General features: G+C 38.9%; 1 protein-coding gene across 1 annotated transcript in view; it reads left to right on the top strand.

The window, feature by feature from the left end:
- The window catches only part of PIGF (phosphatidylinositol glycan anchor biosynthesis class F), a 106,540-nt gene that overhangs the window by 2,955 nt on the left and 81,484 nt on the right, over window positions 1-22,101 (top strand). Inside the window, exon 2 of the mRNA XM_030310541.1 lies at window positions 8,501-8,555. Coding sequence (XP_030166401.1) covers window positions 8,535-8,555 — 21 coding nt within the window. The 5' untranslated portion in view covers window positions 8,501-8,534. The remainder of the gene's footprint in view (window positions 1-8,500; window positions 8,556-22,101) is intronic.

Here is a 22,101-nt window from a genome sequence, read left to right as displayed (position 1 = left end):
TCGTTATCCTCATTTTCATCAAGGTATCAAAGACTTAGTAAATAACAGAACTGTGATTCCAACAGAAATATACAGATTTGGTGATTATATACTCATGGTGGATGTGTCCACACTGGTAGATGAATATAGGTGTCAGATTTCACCTCTTTCTACCAAATTAAAAAAATTTTTTTTTTTTTGTACAAAGTAGATTTTAAGTTGAGCACTTTAAGGACAATTCAGAAGTGATGCTGAGGGAATGGTGCCAAATGAAGAAGCCAAATTGGCCATAAGTCTAAGATCAATCAATAAGGAGAGATTTCTTGTTCAGCAATGTCATATTGTATTCTTCAAGTATTTTTATTGTCTCACCTACTCCAAATGCGGAAGTCAACCCCGGTCGTACAAGGGTGGGCTGATGAGAGAGGAGGGTATTTTAGGTAGGGAATATGGATTTGAATGGAGAACTCCGAAATGGCCCATAAATTGACATATCTAGTACTGGCTTCTGGAACAGCCAGTGTGTTGTACAAGGCAGTTTGCCTTTATATTTAGTGCTGTTTTTTTTTTTTAAGGGATTGAAGATTTCAATAAAATCTTTGAGACCTGTATGCCCTTGTAACCACTACCATAATCATGAAATAGAACATTTCCATCATCCCTAGAAGTTCTTTCTTGCCCCTTTTCCATAGGAATTTTAATACAGTTTGCATTTTGATGACTCTAAAGTTTAGATCTCCAGCTTCAATCTTGCTTTCTAAGTCTAGGCCCATATTTTTAGCTACCTTTGACATATCTACCTGGATGTTGCAAACAGGCACCTCAAACCAAACATGACTGAAAGATAAAGCAGACAGTGCTTATTTTTGCTACAAGAAAACCCCATCTCCAATTCCCTTCTGAAATCATTTTTCTGTATTTTTCAATTTGGTTGAGATAATCATCTACCAAGTCACATAAGCTAGAAATTTTTAAAAATAATCTTTACTCCTCCCTCTCTTACACCTCCCCAGGAGTGAGTCTTACTCACACATTTTTAAATCAGTCCTTTGCATTTCCAGTATCCTCATTCAGATACTTACCCTGCTTGCGCGATCACCAAAAAACTCCTAACTTATTTGTTCATGCTCCAATTCATCCACCAATCTGCCACTTTAATTTTGTTTTGAAAACCCAGATCTGACTGTTTCAATCCTTTGCTTTCAGGGACTGCCCAACTGCATAAAAATGGCACTGAAAATCTTTAACAATATGGTCCAGCTTCCCCATCTGGACTTCTCTGCTCTTTGCCACATTTTCATTCCACTGTGCTTTTCATCAGATATGATTCTGAAACGTGCCTCCTCCTCCTCCACCTGAAAACTCCAGCTTAGCTTTCAGAGCCCCATTTATATGACTTTTCTTCATGAAACCTTCCCAGACCGCTCCAGATAAAAATAGTCTCTCTCTTTTACACTTGACCTCCCATACCATGTTGCACATGCATTTATCACACTGAATAGACCGAGTGGTGAAATAGAAGAGAGCTGAGTCAGAAGATCTGAGTCTGACTTAAAAATCTCATTCATTGCTTGCTGTGTTATGCAAAGCAAATGACATAACTTCTCTGGGCCTCAATGATTTTATCTGTGAAATGGTAATAACAACTAGAATAATATCCTACTTCATAGGACTCTTGTAATCAAATCATCATAAATGTGAACACGATTTGCAGTAATCAGATAATAGATATTAAAATTACAAAGCTGTATCTTCTCATGGGTTTTGTACTTCTTGAATACCAAACCAACATCTGGTCATCCACCTGACACAGTGCATGGCCTTCTCGTTGCCTAGATTGGTTTATGATAATTTATCATTTTTGGTAGGATCATATTCTCTCAATTAACTATCAATTCTACTTTCTACAGTGTTTCTTCCAAAGCCAATCAGGACATCCTTATTTCTTTTTATAATTGTTCATTGCTTTTTCAATTAAATAAAAGCTCATTAAAAGGTCTCTAAGGAAATGAAATAAATATTGTATCCACGATTAATGTTAAATGCCTTCATTTATTTAACAGAAACTTTTAAGAGCCATTATGTGCCCAACCCTGTTCTAAGCCCTTGTTATAGATGGAAAATAAGAAACTTCGCAGAACTTACATTATAGTGGGGACAATAAGCACAAACCAACAAGTAAGATGTTAATCTATACAGTTAAAGGTGCCACAAATAGAAGAGCATTGAGGGTGCAGCTGATGTAACTGGAATGGTCAGAGAAGGCCTCTCTGAGAAAGTGGTGTAGAGTGTCAGTGATGACAAGGAGGCAGCCATACAAAAAGAAGGGGAAATAGCCTTCCAGGTGAAGGGAAGAGCACAGAGGCCCTGAGGCAGGAGCAAAGTAGATGAAAGGATAAAAGGCGGCCTGTGTGGAGTAGAGGAAGTGAGGGGCAGTGGTAGGAGGCTAAGTCAAAGAAGCAGACAGGGGCCAGATCATGTAGGGCTTGGAAGGTCAGGTAAAGAGTTAAATTTTTATTCTAATTGTGATAGGAAACCACTGAAGGGTTGTAAGTAGGAGTGTGATGTGATGTGATTTAGTTTTTAAAAGATAACCCTAACTGTGAATGGAGAATACATTCTGGGGGTGGTAGGAGAGCAGATTAGAAGGTAGACAAATTGTTTTAGTCCAGAGCAGAGTTGTTGGTGGTCTGGATTAGGGTGGTAGTGCTAAGGATGGTAAAGAGTAGTAGGTTTGGGAGTATGTTTGGCAGTAGGACTGACAAATCTTACTGATGGATTTAACTGATGGATTTCAATTGGGGGAAAAACATTAAAGATGGTTCAGGAGTATAATCTAAGCCAAGCCATTAGGTGGATGAAAGCTCAGTTTACTGAGTCCACAGGGCACCTGTGGAGACTCCGTGCTAGGCTCTGAGAATACAAAGCTCAGTGAATAAGACAAAGTCCTTGGCCTCAAAAAGCTCACAGTCTAGTGGAGAGGACTGCCTCCCACCCCAGGAGGACTTCTGTAGGAGGTTTTAAGCACAATTACAGAGCCATGGAGAGGTTATGAAAGCATCAAGAAGGACTGCCCTACCCCAGTCTAGCCAAGTGAGCCAGGAGTCCTGTCTTCTTGGGAAAATTACCAGGGGACTTTCTCAACACTTGTGAATATGTGCAGTAATCCTTACTCCAGTTTAGCTGAGCTCTTTATGAATGAAGTATAATAGCTGTCCGCAGCATCTTCCAGGATCTCTGATTTGTTACTTCTTTTAAGAGGAGAGGAAAGAGATACAGAAAAAGAGTAAGGATGCTAAAGATTGGGCCGAGAGGCAAGATGTTTAGCTAACAAGTATGAGAGTCCATACGGTCTAGGCTTCTGCTGTGCAGCCCCCTACTCAAACCTACCAACAGTATGCCCTTGGTTGAGGATAGATTCAGGATGTTTTGTTTGGTTTTGTTTTGATTTTAATTGCAACTTCAGCTTTTATGAAATGACCGTATGACTCCCGAATGACTTTTCTCAAGCTTGTTTTCATTTTGGTATTTATTTAATAACTTCTGTTTGACCAACTGACACATTCACATTTCAAAAATCCAAAGAAGAAGGTATGTAATGAATAGTCTTCTCTTTTCCTGCGTGCCCCCAGTTCGCTACCCCCACCCACCCTGGTAGGTACAGATGACTATCCTGATTTTTCTACGTATCCGTCTAGTGTTTCTTCATGCAGATACAAGCAATTCTTACATTTCTTCTCTTCCTGCTTCTTACACAAGAGGTGGCCTACTTTATCCTCTGATCTGGATCTTGTTTTTCCCTCTAACAATGTATCTTGGAGATCGTTCCTATCAGTACTAGGAGAGCTTCCTCATTCTTTTAAACAGCTGCATGGCATTACACTGCAAGATCTGTCATAGTTGATTTAACTATTCCCCTATTGATGAATCCTTGGGCTGTGCCCAATCTTTGCTATATATTACAAACAGTGCTATAATGGATAACCCGGCACATATGTCTACAGGTATAGCCTTAGGATAAATCCTCAGGAGTCTTACAAATACTTTAATAAAATGTTCTAAAAGAATGTTCTGAGATAGTGTGACTGGGTTGCCAAATTAGAACCTCAGCTTTCCAGGCATTAATTCTCACATTCCATCAAGAGTAGTTCCTCATTCTTCAGCCTGTAAATTGTATCTTTGTATTTTTCCCAATAAGGAATTTAAAAAATATGTAATCGGCCTCTCCTACAACCAACAATAGTTGGCATGATATTTTAAAAAAGAAGAAAAAAGACTAAAATTTGGTTGGCTTGTGCTCCAGTTAGTGAATTGCAAGCTCTAGAAAATGCTTGAGTTTTCTTAAATTTTTAATGTTTATTTTTGAGACAGAGAGTGCGAGCAAGGGAGGGGCAGAGAGAAAGATAGAGACCCAGACTCCAAAGCAGGCTCCAGACTCTAGGCTGTCAGCACAGAGCCCCATGTGGGGTTCGAACACACAAACTGTGAGATCATGACTTGAGCTGAAGTCAGATGCCTAACTGACTGGGCCACCCAGGTGAATTTTCTTAATTCAATACACAGAAGCATCTGTAGAATGAGGTCTCAGATGGGGATGATAGGTTTGGAGTTGAGAACTTGCAAGATGTACCCTGCTTCAACCAGCTCTTAGTGCTACCCCAGCTTTAGGGCCAAATACTCCTTGGCCATTTTTTATTGGCATCTTTTTCTTTTCTTTTCTTTTTAAATTAATCTTTATTTTTGTGACAGAGAGAGAGAGTGAGCAGGGAGGGGCAGAAAGAGAGGGAGACAGAATCTGAAGCAGGCTCCAGGGTCTGAGCTGAAAGCACAGATCCTGATACAGGCTCGAACTCATGAACCATGAGATCATGACCTGAGCTGATGTTGGACGCTTAACTGACTGAGCCACCCAGGCTCCCCTACCATCTCTTTTCATTTCTCTTAGTAACTCTTCATTTTTCCATAGTTGCTTTTGGAAAATAGGTTTAAGGTCTTGGTGAAACATATAGGCTTTGGTAAATGTGCTTTATAACTAGGCCATCTAAAGTAAGTATGCTATTTTTATAATACCCCCCCAAGACTTTTTTCTTATTTATTATATTCCAGGTATATGGGACCAGGATGGAAAAATCCTAGGGCACTTAATCTACCTGAAATCTTTGGGAGAACATATATAGATGCCGAAATATGCACAAGTGATGTGGGCCTTAAAAAAAACAACCCATATATATATCTGAAGAAATTAGACTACCGTATTACTATCATTATTAGAAAATAAAATTATCTTTCCACGTAGTGCTTCTCTTTAGTTTGGTTCCATGTATGTGGAGGTGTTTTGTTTTTGTATAATATAGCATGAGAGAGAGTGTTAAAAATAAACCATGAAGTTGACAAGTTACAGCAAATAGCCATCCAGAAAGCTTTTCTTAACTCTAAAGCTCTTTCCCTTAGGAATGACAAAACCTACAAATTGTAGAACTGTCTAGTCTCTGTGAAGAGCACCTAGCTCCAGCTCTAGTTGAAATTATCTTACATTTTTAAAATGTCTCACATAAAAATTCTACAGTCTTCCTTTTGGCCATTACTTTTTCCCCTTAGCTGGTAAGATGTGGGGTCTCTCTTTTAGATGTAATCAGAACTATTCCTCCCTCCCCATCCTGCCACTGCTGTAGCCTCTTCTTCTTCCTTTCCTCCTCCTCCTTCTTTTTTCTTCTTTTCACATTTATTCTTCCATAAGAAAGTTATGACAGTTGTCAACTTTTAAAAACTTCTGTTTGGATTTTGGTTGGCGTTGAGTTTTCCAGGAAGACAATTGTATCATCTGTAAATAATAGTAAATCTCATTCATATTTTTGTTCCTTTTGTATCAGCAGAATTCCTTCTTAAGTGAAAAATAATACTTGCTGACATTATTTGTGCATCTGATCCCTGAGTATCTGTACAGAACATCCATTCAACTAACCACCCTCTCATTTTGTTCTGGGGACTATGGTCCTCCCTTACTCTTAGTCCCTGGGCTTGGGGAAAAGAATGATGTCTCCACCCCCCTGCTTCAGAAGTGTAACATATGACCTTAGTCTAGGTCATCTAGTATATCCTATTCCTCTGACCACAGTAATCCATTCTAGACTTACTAGACTTGCATCCATATTGGCTACATGAAGAGACACCTTGCCCAAGAATGAAGCCAATATTGAATATGCTGAATTGAGAAATGGAGAGAGAGAAATGAAGTCCTAGGTCACCCTGTTTGAACCTTAGAGCAAGCTTCACCTGAACCAGAACCTCTAAATTATTCAGTTACGTGAACCAATAAATTTACCTTTTAAATTAAGTTAGTTTGGATTACATTTTTCATCTTTGGCATGCAAAGGATTTTTAGTTGATGCAATATCTTCTAACAAAATTAGGCAAATTAAACTCCTGTTGTTTCCATGGTTTGACAGATTACATGATTTCCCCAGCTAATTCTCAGATTCCTGAGAATCTCGCACTTGGAGTGACTCTACCGTTGCAGCATACCCTTCTAAATACCAAGCCAGAGTCCTCCTCCCCTTCCCCCAAGGACTCCTCCAGTTCTGTGCTTAAACCCAGCCCACTGGTGAAGTTAAAGAAGGAAGGGAACAGATGGCAACCTGATTCATACTGCTTTTATAGGGAATTAAGCCAATTTATTTGGGGGGTCAATTTCAGTTCAGTTCAGCAATGAATGAAGTTGTTTGAATCCATTTTTGGTTCAGGTCTATAATCATCTGAAGTAATCCCAAGTTCTTCACATGGGAAAAATACTTGCGGGGGGGGGGGTGGTTAATGTTTGTTCCAGTTTGAGAGAACTATGTAACACGGAATCAAGTTGCACCTGTCTTATTAGGCCTTCTGTGCTAAAAGAGGTAGCATATGGGCAGGACAGGGAGGCGATTAATAGTATACTTAATACTAAAATAATCAGCCTAGACTGTATCCATAATAAGCAGTGTTATAAAATCTACTCTTTGGATTTGCTTTTAATATTTCCAGTCCACATCACAGCACACTTTGAAATATCATATCACATAGTATTGGCCAAATTATTAGAATATAGTTTGAAACATTTTGCCTCTTTTAGAGGAACATGCATTTTATAGGTAAAACATTTATGGTCTCTGTTTGAAAATTATTTCTGATTAGACTGTATTCTGTCAGTATCTTGAGGTGCTAAAACTCAGTGAGCAGTTTTCTGGAAAAATGTTATTGAAAACCTAGGCTCAGCATAGGGAATGTAGTCAATGTATAGTAATAGCGGTGTATGGTGACAGATGGTAGCTACACTTGTGGGGAGCACAGCATAATGTATAAACTTGTCAAATCACTGTGTTGCACACCTGAAACTAATATAACATTGTGTATCAACTATACTTCAATTAAAAAAAAATCTAGGCTCAGAATAGTCACAGGACCATTTTTCAATTGCTTCAGGTAATCTAATGGATATGTTCTGATAGGAAACATTTTTTGTTTCATTGCTTCCATAATAAATACATATATATTTATATGTAATACATAAAAATAACTAAATAAGTGAGATTTCACAACACAAAATGTTCAGCTTGTTCCAAAATATTTTTTTGTTAGTTGATTGTATGCAAACAAAAAGAATGACAGATGCCATCCGTATACAATTTATGAAGACACCTCTTGCTTCTGCATGTGTAAGGAGGACATCGGATTTGACAGGGTGCAAAGAGATGTCTTACAGATGGTACACACGAGGCCCATGAGGACAGGTCTTCCCAAACGAATGGAGCTGTGAAAGCAGTTGTCATGTGCACGTCTGTTACACCTGTTCTACAGAGAAATTCCCACTTGTAAATATGGTCTTCAAAATCAGAGCCCAAGGCTGGCTGAGCTTAGTTTAGTTTTCGATCAGTTTGAGAGAGACTACAACTACTAAAATGGATTTCATATCTTTCTGTGACTCTTCTTTGACTTATGCATTTCACTGACATTGTGTTTTTTAACGTTAAAGCTTAAGATTAAAATTCTTTTACTTGGTCCTCAAAGAAATAGCCGTAATTTATCTTATAACATTAAATTCATTGGCAATGTGCTTTGGAGGGAATAATTTGTGTTCTGCAAAAGGGCTTGGATATACAGAATTTCAATGGTTCAAATGATGTAATTTTCTATAATATTTAGCCTGCCATTTTTAGTTTGGTATTTGTATAATAGGAGATTTCGAAGAAAAAGCTAAAGAGAGGCTAATTTGCTTGGTTAGTGCTTCTGTTCTTTTGTTCTTTTAGAATCTAAAATTAACCAACATCTGCAGTGTCAACAAGGACTCCATATGGCATTCAAGTTTGTACTTTTCCTAAATAATGCATTTGAGGCAATATAATCTGAGAGGAATTCTGAGGTGATAATGAGTAGAATTGTATATACCACTTTACGGTTTCAAAGTGATTTAACAACTAGGACCTTGTTTGGTCTTCACAATGATGTTAAGAGGCAAGGAGATCAGGTGTTTCTTATTTTTGTTGAACAGATGAGAAGATCGAGGTCCAAAGTATTGAGGAGAAATGGCCGTAATCACAAACCTGGTGAGTAGCAGCATGAGAAGGAAACCCAAGCCATCTGGTATCTAATCCAGTGCCCTCTCTACCATATTACTAGGACCACATTATTGACACCCCATGTTAAAATAGCACATTTCCAAAATAATAGACCCCATAACTCTATAGGAAAATAAAGAGAACTTAATACTAGAAAGTAAATAACAAACATGCGTATTTGGTTTTCCAGAGTTTAATGAATTTCGTTTGTTCAGTTAACAGATGATTTCCACAGAAGTTCTTGTACTTACTCTTGTGATTTCTTATTTTACCTACAAAAAAAAAAGAGTTTCTGCCAAAATGCTTTTTCCTTGCAAAATCATACCTCATAAATCTTTGTCATATCTAGAAAATCTAAAAACTTCTCCTATAAGAGGTGTTGCAGCTGAGAGTGTTTTCTTCACAGTAATATATTATAATTTAAGTCTACCTGAGTTTTGAAACATTTCATTTCATCTCAAACTTCTGTAAATTTCTGCAGTGTAGCAATCATTCAGAATTTCTGGGATAAGAAAAAAAGTAGGTTGAAGTAAAAGAATGTATTAGAAACATAGCTTGTGACTGATACACAGGCATAAATTTAGCAAGAACCCATTTTTGAAAGTGTAAATAATGTTGTTGCCAATCCATATTTTATAGAAATTTCTAGCTATGTAATATTACCATTTCTACTTAAAAATGCAGAGAAATTCAGTTGCTTCCACTTCTTGAAAGTTTGAGGCTTAAAAATTATGAATGCCGCATTCTTGAAGAGGAACACTGTGAGTTTGTAATATCGAAAAGGTACTGGCGTTCTTTTACATTGACAGGCAGATATATTTCCAACAAGTGGAAACACAGGCCTATACTGGCATAAGGAGAAGCCAGCAAGAATTTTAATCAGGATTTGGCTCAGTCTGCGCTGGTTCTGACTTCACAAAAGTGCATCTTTAGGAAGCACCTTCCACCAAGTGGAAAGCTGGCAAGACACAGCGTTAGAGGTTGCTGACACCAAAGCAAGCAAAGCTGACTGAAAACTTAAAATTTTTCCTCCCCGTTAGTTGTTTGGATATGTCTCAAAGAACTACAAACAAAAAAGCAATATTTAAAATTGATATTGTCCAAAACTCTAATATCCTACCTACTCTGTGTCCAGGATTAGTGGAAATACACCAAACATTTTTGAAAAGGTCATCTAACCTAAGTAGAAGAATATTGTCTTTCCATGCATGAGCATACTTGGACATGGGAGCTGCGAAAACGAGATACAGGGAGAAAAGGACAAGGGAAACACTATGCAATGTACTTTGCTGGGAACGAGTAATTGGGAGGATTGGGGGGAGTTAAGGAATTTGGGTAGGAAAGCCTTAGAGATGGGAGGGTTAAATCATTGGAGTTGGCAATAACTCCATCTGGCTAGATAGGGGAGTCTAGAGGGAGGGGCCCAAGGGTGCTAGAAGACCGTACTTGTGATGGTAGTGCTCAGAGTTAATCTGACTGCAGAGAAATGGCATTGCAGAGGCAGGGAGAGAAGGCAACAGCATGAGGAAGGGAAGTGCCCGAGGGACCATGAGAAACCCAACTGCAGTTCTTTTTGTTTATTCAGTCAGATCCAGTTTTTCCTACTTCCTCGTCTCCACACCTCTGCCCCTCCCCACCCCCACCCCTGCAAGAAAAATCCGTGTTCACTGGCCCAAGTTTCTTTAACTTAGTCCTCCTTCATCCCCTGAATGATTTGTGGAGCCTGGGGCTGGTAATCATTATTTAGCAGTGACTTCAGCATTAATCAATTAGAACTGGAATGATATAACTTTGTTCCCACTCAGCCCACTGACAACCACAACCTTTTTGTGCTACAGAGAAGTAACGTGGTCCCTTGGCTATCTTGCTGCTGATTAATGGACTGTTGGAAGGGCCAGTACGACTCCCACAATAGTCTAATGCTTTCCTGCCAGATTGGCTTAAAAAAAAAAAAAAGGCAGCTGATCGTGTCAAACCACGTTAGCCAATACCTGTATTGTCTGTCTGAATTATAAAGCACAACAGTACATCTCGTTCTCTGCAATTCATGATTAGAAGAAAGAACATGAGGAAGTATTAGACCATGCCTGTATCATATGAGATAGCTGGACAATCTTGCTCACTCCCGCACTGCCCACTGGAACATGTCATCTGCACACTGATACAGTGATGATGACTCTTAAAATTACATACAATAGCACTCTCTCCTCTCCTCCTTGCCTGGATGCAGCTGAACAATGACTCTCAGAGACGGTGGGAGGATATGGCCTTGCCAGCTGATGCCAAGGACCCAAGATTTAAGTACATAAAAATAACTCATTAACCTGCCCCTCCCAAGTCACCCGCTCCACATACATCATTGCCCTAAGAGGAATCAGGTTCCCTAAGGTCATCCTAAGGGTGTCTGTGGAATTTTTGACTTCCTCCCTCCACAGACACCCTTACGCTGGTCTTTTGAGGCCTGCGCACTCCCAGGAAACAAAAGCAAATTTCTCCTGTGTGAAAACATCAAGAGCCAGAAAGAATAGAACACTGCATGATTTATCTCTGAATCCCTCATCCTGCTGGATAATGCCCCAGGGTGGAGTTATTCTTGCTGTCACAAATAATTCAACCCTGAGTGGATCAACATGTTTAAAAGAAGTTTCCAAATATGTCTAAGACTCTAGGTGCAGAAACTCAAAGTGCCAATTAGCAAGGGCAATTTCAAATAGAAGAGAAATTGGAAATTAGAAAAGCAAAGAGGCATGGGCTACAGCAGAAGGAGCCAGCTCTGTCGGTGACTGGTTGTAGGCTGTCAGTCATGATGCCCATGTCTCGGTTTCCTTGACTCCAAAATAGACACTAAGATGAAAGGAATTTGGTGAGAGAAACTTTTGAGAGATGTTGATTTATGTTCTGTCTCTGTATTTTTCCTTTTCTCTCTCTCCCATTATGGCTGGCTTACATGCCTTTACCTCAGGAGAGACTTGGGGGTTGGACTTATAAGCTTTAGTTCCAGATAAACCCATGAGGAGAATAAGGTTTGAGGAAAGTTGTATTTTCCAGACTAAAAAGATCTGTTCTCCCAGAAGCAGCAAGGATGTTGCCCTATGTGAGGGGCAGTCCCCTCACTATGTATCCCTCGGGGAGGCTGTGTCTTTGCCGAAGAGCCCTCCTTTTCTAGAAATGCGTTTTGGGACTTACCCATGTGGGGGTAAGGGCCACCAGATATTCTTGCTTCTAAAGATGCCTAGTCCCTGCCAGAGCTCTCAGTGTGTGCATGAAAGATACTTCTCACTGACCTGAGGTGGATTTCCTGTCTGCCCTACAGCACAGATGCACCAAGTTTAAATTGAATCATCATACTCTCAAGACTCTAGGGAATCATCAGTGGTAAGGTGACCATTAGTTTATTATCTATTAAAGCTAAGTATTAACAACTCTTCTACACTATAGGGAATCCACTTTCTTGGGGCTGAATTCATGGAGGGTTTACTTTTGCCAGCCCTGCTTATCATTCCCTTTTCCACACCAGCCCTTTCTGGTCTCCATGTTTTCTCATTTGGGGTGCTTGAGAATGGCTGGCAGCACCTTGAAAAACAGCATGTGCCTCCTCCCAGATCCCTGCATGTTTTCTTTAAAGCTGGAAAGGAGTGTCTTTCATCCCCAAGTATACATATCTGACGTCTGTGTTGCCCTGAGGAGCAGCTCCAAATAACACCACATAGCTAGAAGACCAGGTCTTCAGTAGGATTCTCTGGGGGCTATGTGCCTTTTTGAAGTTGCTAACAAAACAAACAAAACAGAACAAAATAAACATTGAAAGATCTTTTATGCAATTGTCTTTGTTGTTACTACTGCTGTTTGGTGAAAAGTACATTTATTGCTTCAGGACTGTGCCATAATTAGAAAGGGGCAAAATATTAGTGCAAGTGAAAACCTTCCAGAACAAGCTGCCAGCTTTTGGGATCTCTGAAAGCACTTATTGGACATGATCTCATGTGTGTTTTTCTTGGTAGCAGCCATAAATTGCCATGTTCTTTCTGCTATGGCTTGCTTTTCTCTTTAAATATTTTAGGAGGAGAAAATGTATTTTCTGTTTGTTTTGTTATGATGATAACGATGGTTTGTAATTTAGAGAGTCTATATTCTTGATTCAGTCAAAATAATCTTTGGGTCTCTTCATATTTCATGCCTAATAGTCTTTCTCAGAACTTGGAAAACAAAGTAAAATGGTACCCCAAATGTTCCCTTTCCTCTTATCTTTGTAAATCCTCTCATATCTCCAAGGAATCAACATTCTCGGAGGGTGAGGGGAGGAAGCCTCCCTCTAAGTTAAGACCTCCTAAATCTGAATTACCTATGTTGTTCAAAGAACTAAGTATTCTGAAAATTCTAGAAACCATAACTCAAATATTCCTCTCCCAATAGAAACTACTAAAAGTAGTCATGTGGTCTATCTCTAAAAGTAGAATTTATTCGTTCTTTCTTAATTAAATAAGAAATAAAAGGAAGTCATGCACCAGCTTTCAGAGCAATGACTATAAAATAAGAAATGTAGTTCCAGCCAAGAAAGAAAAGAAAAGGATGTTGCAATATAGGAGCAATATGAGGTCTTACTCAAGTGGATTCTTATGCTTCAACCAAAAGCTGGAAGAATTAACAAAAGCTCTAAATAAAGAAAGGTAGAAGAATGCAGACAGTGGAGAAAAGCAGAGGGGTACAGAAAATAACAAGTGTATAAAGTAATAAATTGGAGTCTGGGATGATTCTTAACTAAATTACTTGCAAACTGCAGTTTCAAAATAAAATACGAAGCTGAAAAAATTCATTTCCAGAACAGATAACAAAAATCAATGTGTAACAAAAGCCATTTTGCACGAAGAGCCTTCAGAGACAAGGTCAGCTCCCTGGAGAGAAGCTGAGACGAAGCAAAGTGGCACAGTGGTGTGCATTCGCTAAAAACCATCGTGGCATGACTCTGTCCACCCTATGTGACAGACAGTGCTCTCAAAGGCAACTGTCTTGCCTCATGTGGTCCACTTCCAAAGGGAGATGGGGCTTAGTCAACCGTATTAGTTACTTATTGTCGTGTAACTAATATCTCAAAACTTAGAACTCAAAACAACAACATTGTTATCTCACAGGTTCTTTCTGTGAGGGATCCAGCCACACGCAGCTTACAGCCGCACGCAGCTTAGCTGGGTTCTCCTGCTGAGGGTCTCTGTCTTTTACAAGACTGCGATCAAAGCATCCACCAGCAGGGCTGAAGATCCATCTCCCAGCTCACTCAGTGCTGTGGGAGTGAGGACCTCGGCTCCTCACTGTATATTAGCCAAATACTGTCAGTTTGGTGCCTTGTGCCACGTGAGCCTCTCCACAGCTCCCAACACATTGCAGTTGGCTTCCCTCAGAGCCAGTGTGTGACAGAATGCCAAGAGAATGTACAAGATGGAAGTTAATCTTTTGTAATCTAATCTTAGTACTGACTTTTGCAGTATTTTATTTATTAGAATCAAGTCACTAAGACTAGTTCACACTCAAGGGCAGGGGATTAAATAAGGGTGTGCGGGGCACCTGGGTGGCTTAGTCGGTTAAGCATCTATCTCTTGACTTCGGCTCAGGTCATGATCTCATGGTTCTTGAGTTCAATACCCACGTAGGGCTCCACAGTGCAGAGCCTGGTTGGGATTCTCTCTGCCTGTCTCACTGCCCCTCCCCCATGCTCTCTCACTCACTCTCTCTCAAAATAAATAAGTAAACATAAAAAACTAAGGGCGTGAAACCAAGACGTAGTATCATTGGGAGCCACCTTAAGAGCTGCCACGTACTTCAACTTATTTTATTCTTCCCTGAATTTTATAGCATAGAAATAATAGGCTGTCATCTTCAAGACCAAAAATACTTTCTTTGGAGAAAAATGCTCCAGAAATCTTTATTTCCATTGTCTCTTTTATTGACCAGCAAATGGCTTTATTTGTTTACACCATTTATATGGCAATGAGTAGCCCAGATCATCTTAGCCAACAGGCAAACTGTTTGAATAAATGAAGGAAATATTCTTTCACACATTTCATTGGGATGTAAGCACTATGAGGGCAGAGATGTTATCTGTCTTGTTCTCTATTGTATTCCCAGTGTGTACCATAGAGCTTAACAAATAGTTGTTAAATGAAAGGCTTAAACTTACTGGATTGTTATGATATGCCAGCCGCTTGATTTCACTCCTTTAGAAATTGAGCATTAGAAATACTTGCATTTCAGGGCACCTGGATGGCTCAGTTGGCTTAGCGTCTAACTCTTGATTTCAGCTCAGGTCATGTTTTCAAGGTGGTGAGATCAAGCCCTGTATCAGGCTCTGTATCAGCAGGGAGCCTGCTTAAGATTCTCTTTCTCTCTGCCCCTACCCCGTTCATGCTCTTTCTTTCTCTCTCTTTCTAAAAAAAAAGAAAGAATTGCATTTGTACTCAAGAGTGGAGGGAAGAGATTTTTATCACTTGGGATTTCCAAAAGCAGCCCCCATTGGTGACCATCTTTGTTAACAATTCAGAGAGTCTACTGAAAAAAAGGCCAATTCCATTTTCTCCTAAAGGGAGAGTGTGGCCTTTTCTCCTTTAACACATCTTCCTTTCTGTGGCCTATTACTCATTGTTTGAGAGGAGTGTAAAGGACCACAATGAAAAAAAACTTAAACTAGGTTTTAAAAAATCATGAAAATAAAATATACACATCATTTTAAAAAGTATAAAAGCATATAAAATGGTGAGTAAATTCTCACCCTTTGATTCCATCTCCAGTCCCACCTCAACTTCAAAGGTAAGGCATTTAACTGTTTCTTAGATATGATTACAAGTATTTTCAATGCAAATATAGTGTGTGTGTGTGTGTGTGTGTGTGTGTTTATACATATGGTTTCATCATAATATTGTTCTACACCTTCCCTTTTTTTCACTTAATGATATGTCTGGGAACCCACACAGACCTATCTTAATTTTTATTGGCTACATAATATTCCACTGTAGGGATGTGCCATAATTTATTCAATTAGTCCCCACCTATAGATACTCATTTCCACCACCACCACTCCAATGTTTTAGCTATTAAAAACAGTGCTGCAGTGGACACATCTATACAGATATCTTTGCATATTTTGGTGAGTTTATCTTAAATTTTTTTCTTAGTGTTTATTTTTGAGACAGAGAGAGACAGAGCATGAGCAGGGGAAGGGCAGAGAGTGAGGGAGACACAGAATCCGAAGCAGGCTCCAGGCTCTGAGCTGTCAGCACAGAGCTGGACGTGGGGCTCAAACCCACGAGCCGAAGTCAGAAACTTAACCGACTGAGCCACACAGGAGCCCCATTTGGTGAGGTTATCTTAAAGACAAACCCCTAACAGTGGAATTACTAGGCCAAAGAATGTGTGCATTTAATTTTTTGAAAGGCTTTTTTATTATAAAATAAAATACAAATACAGAAAACCAAACCAAACAGTTGCAGAGCTTAATGGATTGTTATAAGACAAGCACCCTTTTAACCATCACCCAGATCAAGAAACAGACTGTCAGCCACGTCGTAAGCCCTCCATGTGCTCTATGATCACAACTGCCTCCCCCTCTGAAACTAATCACAGTACTGACCTCTGTAGAAGTGACTTTCTTCTATTTTTTTAAATGACTTTACCACCCAAGTGGCATCCATAAACCTGATAGTTTAGTTTTGTCTATTTGAAAAAAAAATCTGATCTTTTATACCTCTTTAAACTTACAGTTTTCCCCTCCAAACTTTTCTTTTCCATTCAATTTCTCTGTTGAACAACTCAGGGCATTTGACCAGTGGAGTTTCCTACAGCCTGGATGTTGCCAGCTATGTACTCTTGAGGCAGTTCAGCGTGTTCCTCTGTCCTCCAATTTCCTGCAAACTGATGGCTGCATTTGGAGGCTTGATGAGGCTCAGGTTTGATTCCTTTGGCAAGATGATGAGTGGTACATCAGGAGCTACATAATGTCTAGTTGCCTCTCTTTGTGACTTCAGCAATTACTGATGTTCAGTGCTTAGAACCATGCATTTATTATGGGCTGCAGAATATTCTATGTTCTTTCTTTTTCACTTATTAGTTGGAATATTTCTGTAAGACACTTCCTCTCATCTATGAGTTGTTTAAACCTAATGGTACCATTCAGATAGGAGGGCAAAGTAAATGCTTAATTCTTTGCTTTACTTACCAGTTTCCAAGATAAGGAATGTTCTCTACCATCACCCTGCAAAGGTGACTTTTTATTTTACTCATCATGAACTCATGTATTCATACATGTATTCAGCATATCTTATGAGTTTCAAGTCATTGCAATCATTATCTTTTCTGCAGATCAATTTGTCCCATCTTTGGCCTCTTCCATTGGTACTTGAATCTCTTTGACATGACCCTAGTTAGTGATCTGATAGTTTCCTTGCTATCTGATATGACAAGATACTCCAGCCTCACTCTGTATGTCTCATGCCCCAGACTTGAAATCTGCCACTTCTCCAATAGGCCCTGGGTTTTTGTTCAAATTTAAAGTAGAAAGTGGTATTTCAAAATGACAGTCTAGGCACAAACTGTTTCTAAGACTTTTCAATGGACAGAGCTGGGAAATAGCTGTATGTTTGTAAAGAGAAAATACTTCATGAGTTCATTTAAATACTTCCAACATGAATTTAGTACCGTAGGTTTTTATAACCACGACAGGTTCAGAACAATAGTACTAGTGCTACCACCACAAATATGATTTTGCTAAAAGTTACATTTAAAAAAAAAGTCAATATTTATTTTTATTTATTTATTTATTTTTCAGAGTAAGCTCTACTCTCAAGGTGGGGTTCAAATTCACGACCCTGAGATCAAGAGCCACATGCTCCACCCACTGAGCCAGTCAGGTGCCCCAAAAGTTACATTTTTTTCATTTGCTCTCTGCATTTGCCTCTATTGGTCAGAAGTAATTTTACTATATCCACATTGTCAGAGGATAGCCATTGCACACAGGAATCACTCTCATTTACCCCTCACTTAATCCTGATGCTTCAAGTAGCTCTGTGTTTAACACTCACCATTATTTTTGGTATTGATGTGTCTCTAGTCACTCTGGAGCTTGTTTTCTAGGAGATACACAGGAAGTGTTCACAGGAACTGTATCTCCTGAGTCCTTACATGTTGACAAAACTTTGTGTCCTTTGTGCCCGAAAGTCAGTTTTTCTAGATGTAAAATTATCAGCTTATGTTTCATTATGAATCTTAAATGTATTTGTTACTCCATTTTCTTTGGACGTAAGTATTGTTGAAACATTTGATGTTAACCTAATTGTCTTTAAAAAAATAAAAACAAAAAATAATTCACTGCCTTTTAAAAACTATATGCCCAAAGGAATTTTTCTCTTTCTTTAAAATTCAGTAATTTTATTAGACCATATCTTGGTTCATCATTCTGAATCAATATTCTCAGGGACACAGTATGCTTTTCTATATGTAGTTCCCTCTCTCTCTCTCTCTCTCTTTCTTTCTCTCCCCCCCTACCCCTATGGACTTCCTATGGGTATTTGCTTTAAATAAATATATATATATATATATATATATATATATATATACACATACACATATATATGTATATATATATTATTTAATATATATTTAATGTTGATTTATATTTAATATATTATAGTTATTTAATACATAATTAAATATATATTAATTTATTTCAAGGAAGTTTCTTAAAGATTTTTAAAAGAAATATTTGTTCTTGTTTCTTGCCTTGGGCCTCTTCTTCAGGAACTCCCATTATTGTTTGTTGGGTCTTCTTTGCCTACTGTCACTACTGGTCACAATCTCTTGAACCTTTTTACTTCTTCCTTCATTTCATATAGATTTGAAAGATTTTCCCCTCATTTTTACCTTACACTTAGTTTAAGGAATTATTTGTTATATTCCTTTGCTATTGTGTTCCTTCCTTATAATTTCATTTTTACTTCTGAAATAATTTTTTCTTTTATTTCTTAAAAAAATTTTTTTTAACGTTTATTCAGTTTTGAGAGAGACAGAGAGACAGAGCGTGAGTGGGTGAGAGACAGAGAGAGAGGGAGACACAGAATCCAAAGTAGGCCCCAGGCTCTGAACTCTCAGCACAGAGCCCAACACAGGGCTCAAACTCCCAAACTGTGAGATCATGACCTGAGCCGAAGTCAGCTGCTTAACTGACTGAGCCACCCGGGCACCCTTTTTTCTTTTATTTCTAATTCTCTTCTGAGTTCTGTCTCCTCATTTCTGATTTTTTCCTAATTTTGATTTATGTTATCCCTTCATGTATAACTTTCCTGATATCTTTCACTTCATTTTGAAATGATAGGTTACTTGTTCTGATCCTGTTTAAGGACTTGCCTTTCTGAAGTGACTTCATTGTTTGTAGAAATATCATTCTGTCCCTTAGTTTCTTTTTTCTCACAATGTTTGTATGAAATTTGAACTTCATTCTTTTCTGTTGCTCATTTCTATGTAAAATTAGATTTCCTAACCTTTTAGAAAGAGGCATGGTTTAGTTCAAAGGCATGACTGAGAAGTTAGGAAAGCTGACTTCACGGAAGTCCCTTTTGTTTTTGTGAAGTGTTCAAAAACAAGGTGGCTGGCTTTCTAGGATTTCCTGGCTGTGTTCTTCTCTCCATTTTTATCTGAAATTTCTCTTCCTTTGTCTTTCTTGTCCTAGTCCAGCTCAATTTTGGTTCTGCTCCCAAAAGTTCCTCCTCCGTGGAGGCATCTTGAAAAGATGCCCTGGCTGGTCTAAAGAGTTCATAGGGTTTACACAACTTCAACCTCTTCAGTCCTTCTTACTGAAGGCTCCATGCAGTCACCAACTATAGAGCACAAAATTCTCCTAGATTTAGCTGTTTTTATCACATTGACCTACGATGCTTTCCAGTGAATACCTGTTGGCCATTTTTGAGCTTCCCTGGATACACAGTGCCTTCCCTTTGCTTCTTCTTGCACAGAACCATCTGTGCAAGATGCTGATAATGTGCCGGTCTTGCGGCTACCCGCTTCTGCTTGTGTTTTGAAGTTCATGGGGATACTTTGTCACTTAGCTTTACTGCAAACATTTTTGAGGGGTTTTGGATTTTCTGTGGAGTTATTCTGTTTTTGTGAAGGGACCTGGAGAGAGTCAAAGCTATGCTGCTACCTGCTCCATCTTCCCAAAATTTCTTCCCCACTTGAAAATGTGGTTGGTGTTACCAAATTACCTGAAGGGTGATATACTTCCTGTGGACATCTGCTTTAAATTAACGCACTTCCCATTTCTAATCAGCAGAAGGAAAACAGTGAACATTCTGGGAGGAGACCGTACATCCTAAGCATTTTCATTCTGAGCCATAAGTCTGCAAGTGGTGTCAGAGAACTTTGTAAATAAGAGCTGGTGGGATCTTAAATTTTGCAGAATATTTATAGAACCTGTGTGGGCCACTCTGAGATGATCGGTGCCCCTGGAGGACGGACTGCCTTTCAGTGGCCCAGTCAGGAGGAAGGTGCATATGCCACAGCATCTTTGGAGCAGAAACTTAAGATCATTGCAGGATCAAGCTTGAATATAAATATGTTGGAGGAATTCATTTGGGCATTTCTCAAGCCACAGATCACATGTCTGTGTTTTTTCAGGTCTCTTCAAAAATTAAGTCAGCTGGGAAGGACAGTTGGTTTGTATTATATTCCCCTATTCCAACAGGCTTCTCATTAACAACAGGCAGCTTCTGACAGGACTTTTAGTTATGTTCTAAAAACACTAGCTTTTTTGGACCTCATATTTAGTTTATGTCTATACTGTAAAAATGAGTCCAAGGCCCCTAAAATTAGCAATGGGCATGGTATTGTCTAGTCAGCTAGTGCAGATATTTAAGGTGGAAAAAGAAAACATTCTGTGTTTGACTTATCTTTCCAGACTGATGTGTGGATGTGTTCCTAGCCATTGACTAATTGTGTATTTTAGAATATTAGACTTGGCCATCTTCTTCCTTGTACTTGGGTTGACATTTGTCCCTGTGAATTTTGTGTTCACTCCCAATTCAGTGAAATATGAGGCTACCTGCTTAGTGTCCGGATCGTGTAAAGGCATCTCCATGCAGCCCAACTGGCACTGAACCTGCCACTAGCAAATTCAAGATGAAAACCCAGTAGAGGCTTTCTCTGGGGAGTTTCAAGGCCAGTGATGGTTCTCTAAACTAGACAAAATGTGTTTAGAGTGGACAACAGTTTGGCGAAAGATTGAAGAAAACCTGGCGCACCTGTACTACTGATTCTCATTTACTTTTTTGTTAAAGCTTTTCCTGAGTGATTGGGTACACTGCTGCCTTCTTTCAAGATAGACTACAGAAACACTTAAAAGCATCTACTTCTAGAACTAATTAATGTATTTAAATGTGTGTTGCTATCATATTCATATGAATTCTACTGACTACTAGACCACAGGCTATCCGGAAGGTCCCAAAGGGAATATTACCCCTGAAAACTTGAAACCTATACACTCCATCCATTTCTCATCAATCCACCACATGATTTCCATTCATCCATCAAAAACACTCACAGAGTTAACTAAACTTCCACCAGATGTCTGCATTAAGAAATATAACCGACAGGATAGTACAGTATTTCTCATGTAGTTATTAGAGTAAAGCCTCATCAATTATTTACTATCCATTTCCTACACACAAGGTGCCATGCTAAATCATACCCAACCTTATGGGGTCTAGTTTTAAAGCAGTCAACTATGTAAATGCAACTTTTACAATTGACATATGTTAAGTAAGAAACGTCAAAAACTGTATTTTTAAGTTCCATGCACAGAAGGTATGGTTAATTGCTAACATTTATTTGGCTTATGAGACCTATTTTCTCCTCACTGCACTGGCCACACGTTAGCCAGAGAATGAGAAGTCTTTTCTTTTTGTTGTGTTTTTTAACATAGACTCTGTGAAAAAAAGATGAGAAAGAACCCCTACAGTGCAGAAGAGAAAATGGAGTTTAGTGAGGGAGTAGAAATGCATTAAAGAGAAAATGGAAGTGTATGGGGAATAAAGAGAGGGTTTGTTGTTTGGTATTATTCAGGAGACAGGAGGGATATGTTGTTTTTTGTTTTGCTTTGCTTGTTTATTTGCTTTGAACACACAGATGAATGCTTAAGCGTAGATAGAAAACCAAAATCAGAGAAGAGATTGCAGCAGCAGACAAGGAGTTTTGAAAGAACGTTCTAGACAAGTGTTTGCTGCAGTAGAGCTATTTTGTTCATTTGTTTTTGCAGTAGGGAAGTTCATACAGCGAGGAAATGTCTGGATAGAAAACATGGATTGATGACAAATGGTTGTGTGACTTAACTGGCTTGTTTATTATTAAAGAAGTAGGTAGGCATCAACCTGGATATATATAGAACAGAGTAGCCTACAGCTCACCTGCTTATTGCCTACTCTTGGAAACCATACACATCGATACAAACATGAAGAACTAGAAAAGGTCCAGAGGACTAGTGAGCTACTGCATGGGGTAAAGA

Source organism: Lynx canadensis, chromosome A3 (genome assembly GCF_007474595.2).
Source record: "Lynx canadensis isolate LIC74 chromosome A3, mLynCan4.pri.v2, whole genome shotgun sequence".
In the NCBI taxonomy this organism is placed as follows: Eukaryota; Metazoa; Chordata; class Mammalia; order Carnivora; family Felidae; genus Lynx; species Lynx canadensis.
This window is presented reverse-complemented; position numbering and strand designations above follow the sequence as displayed.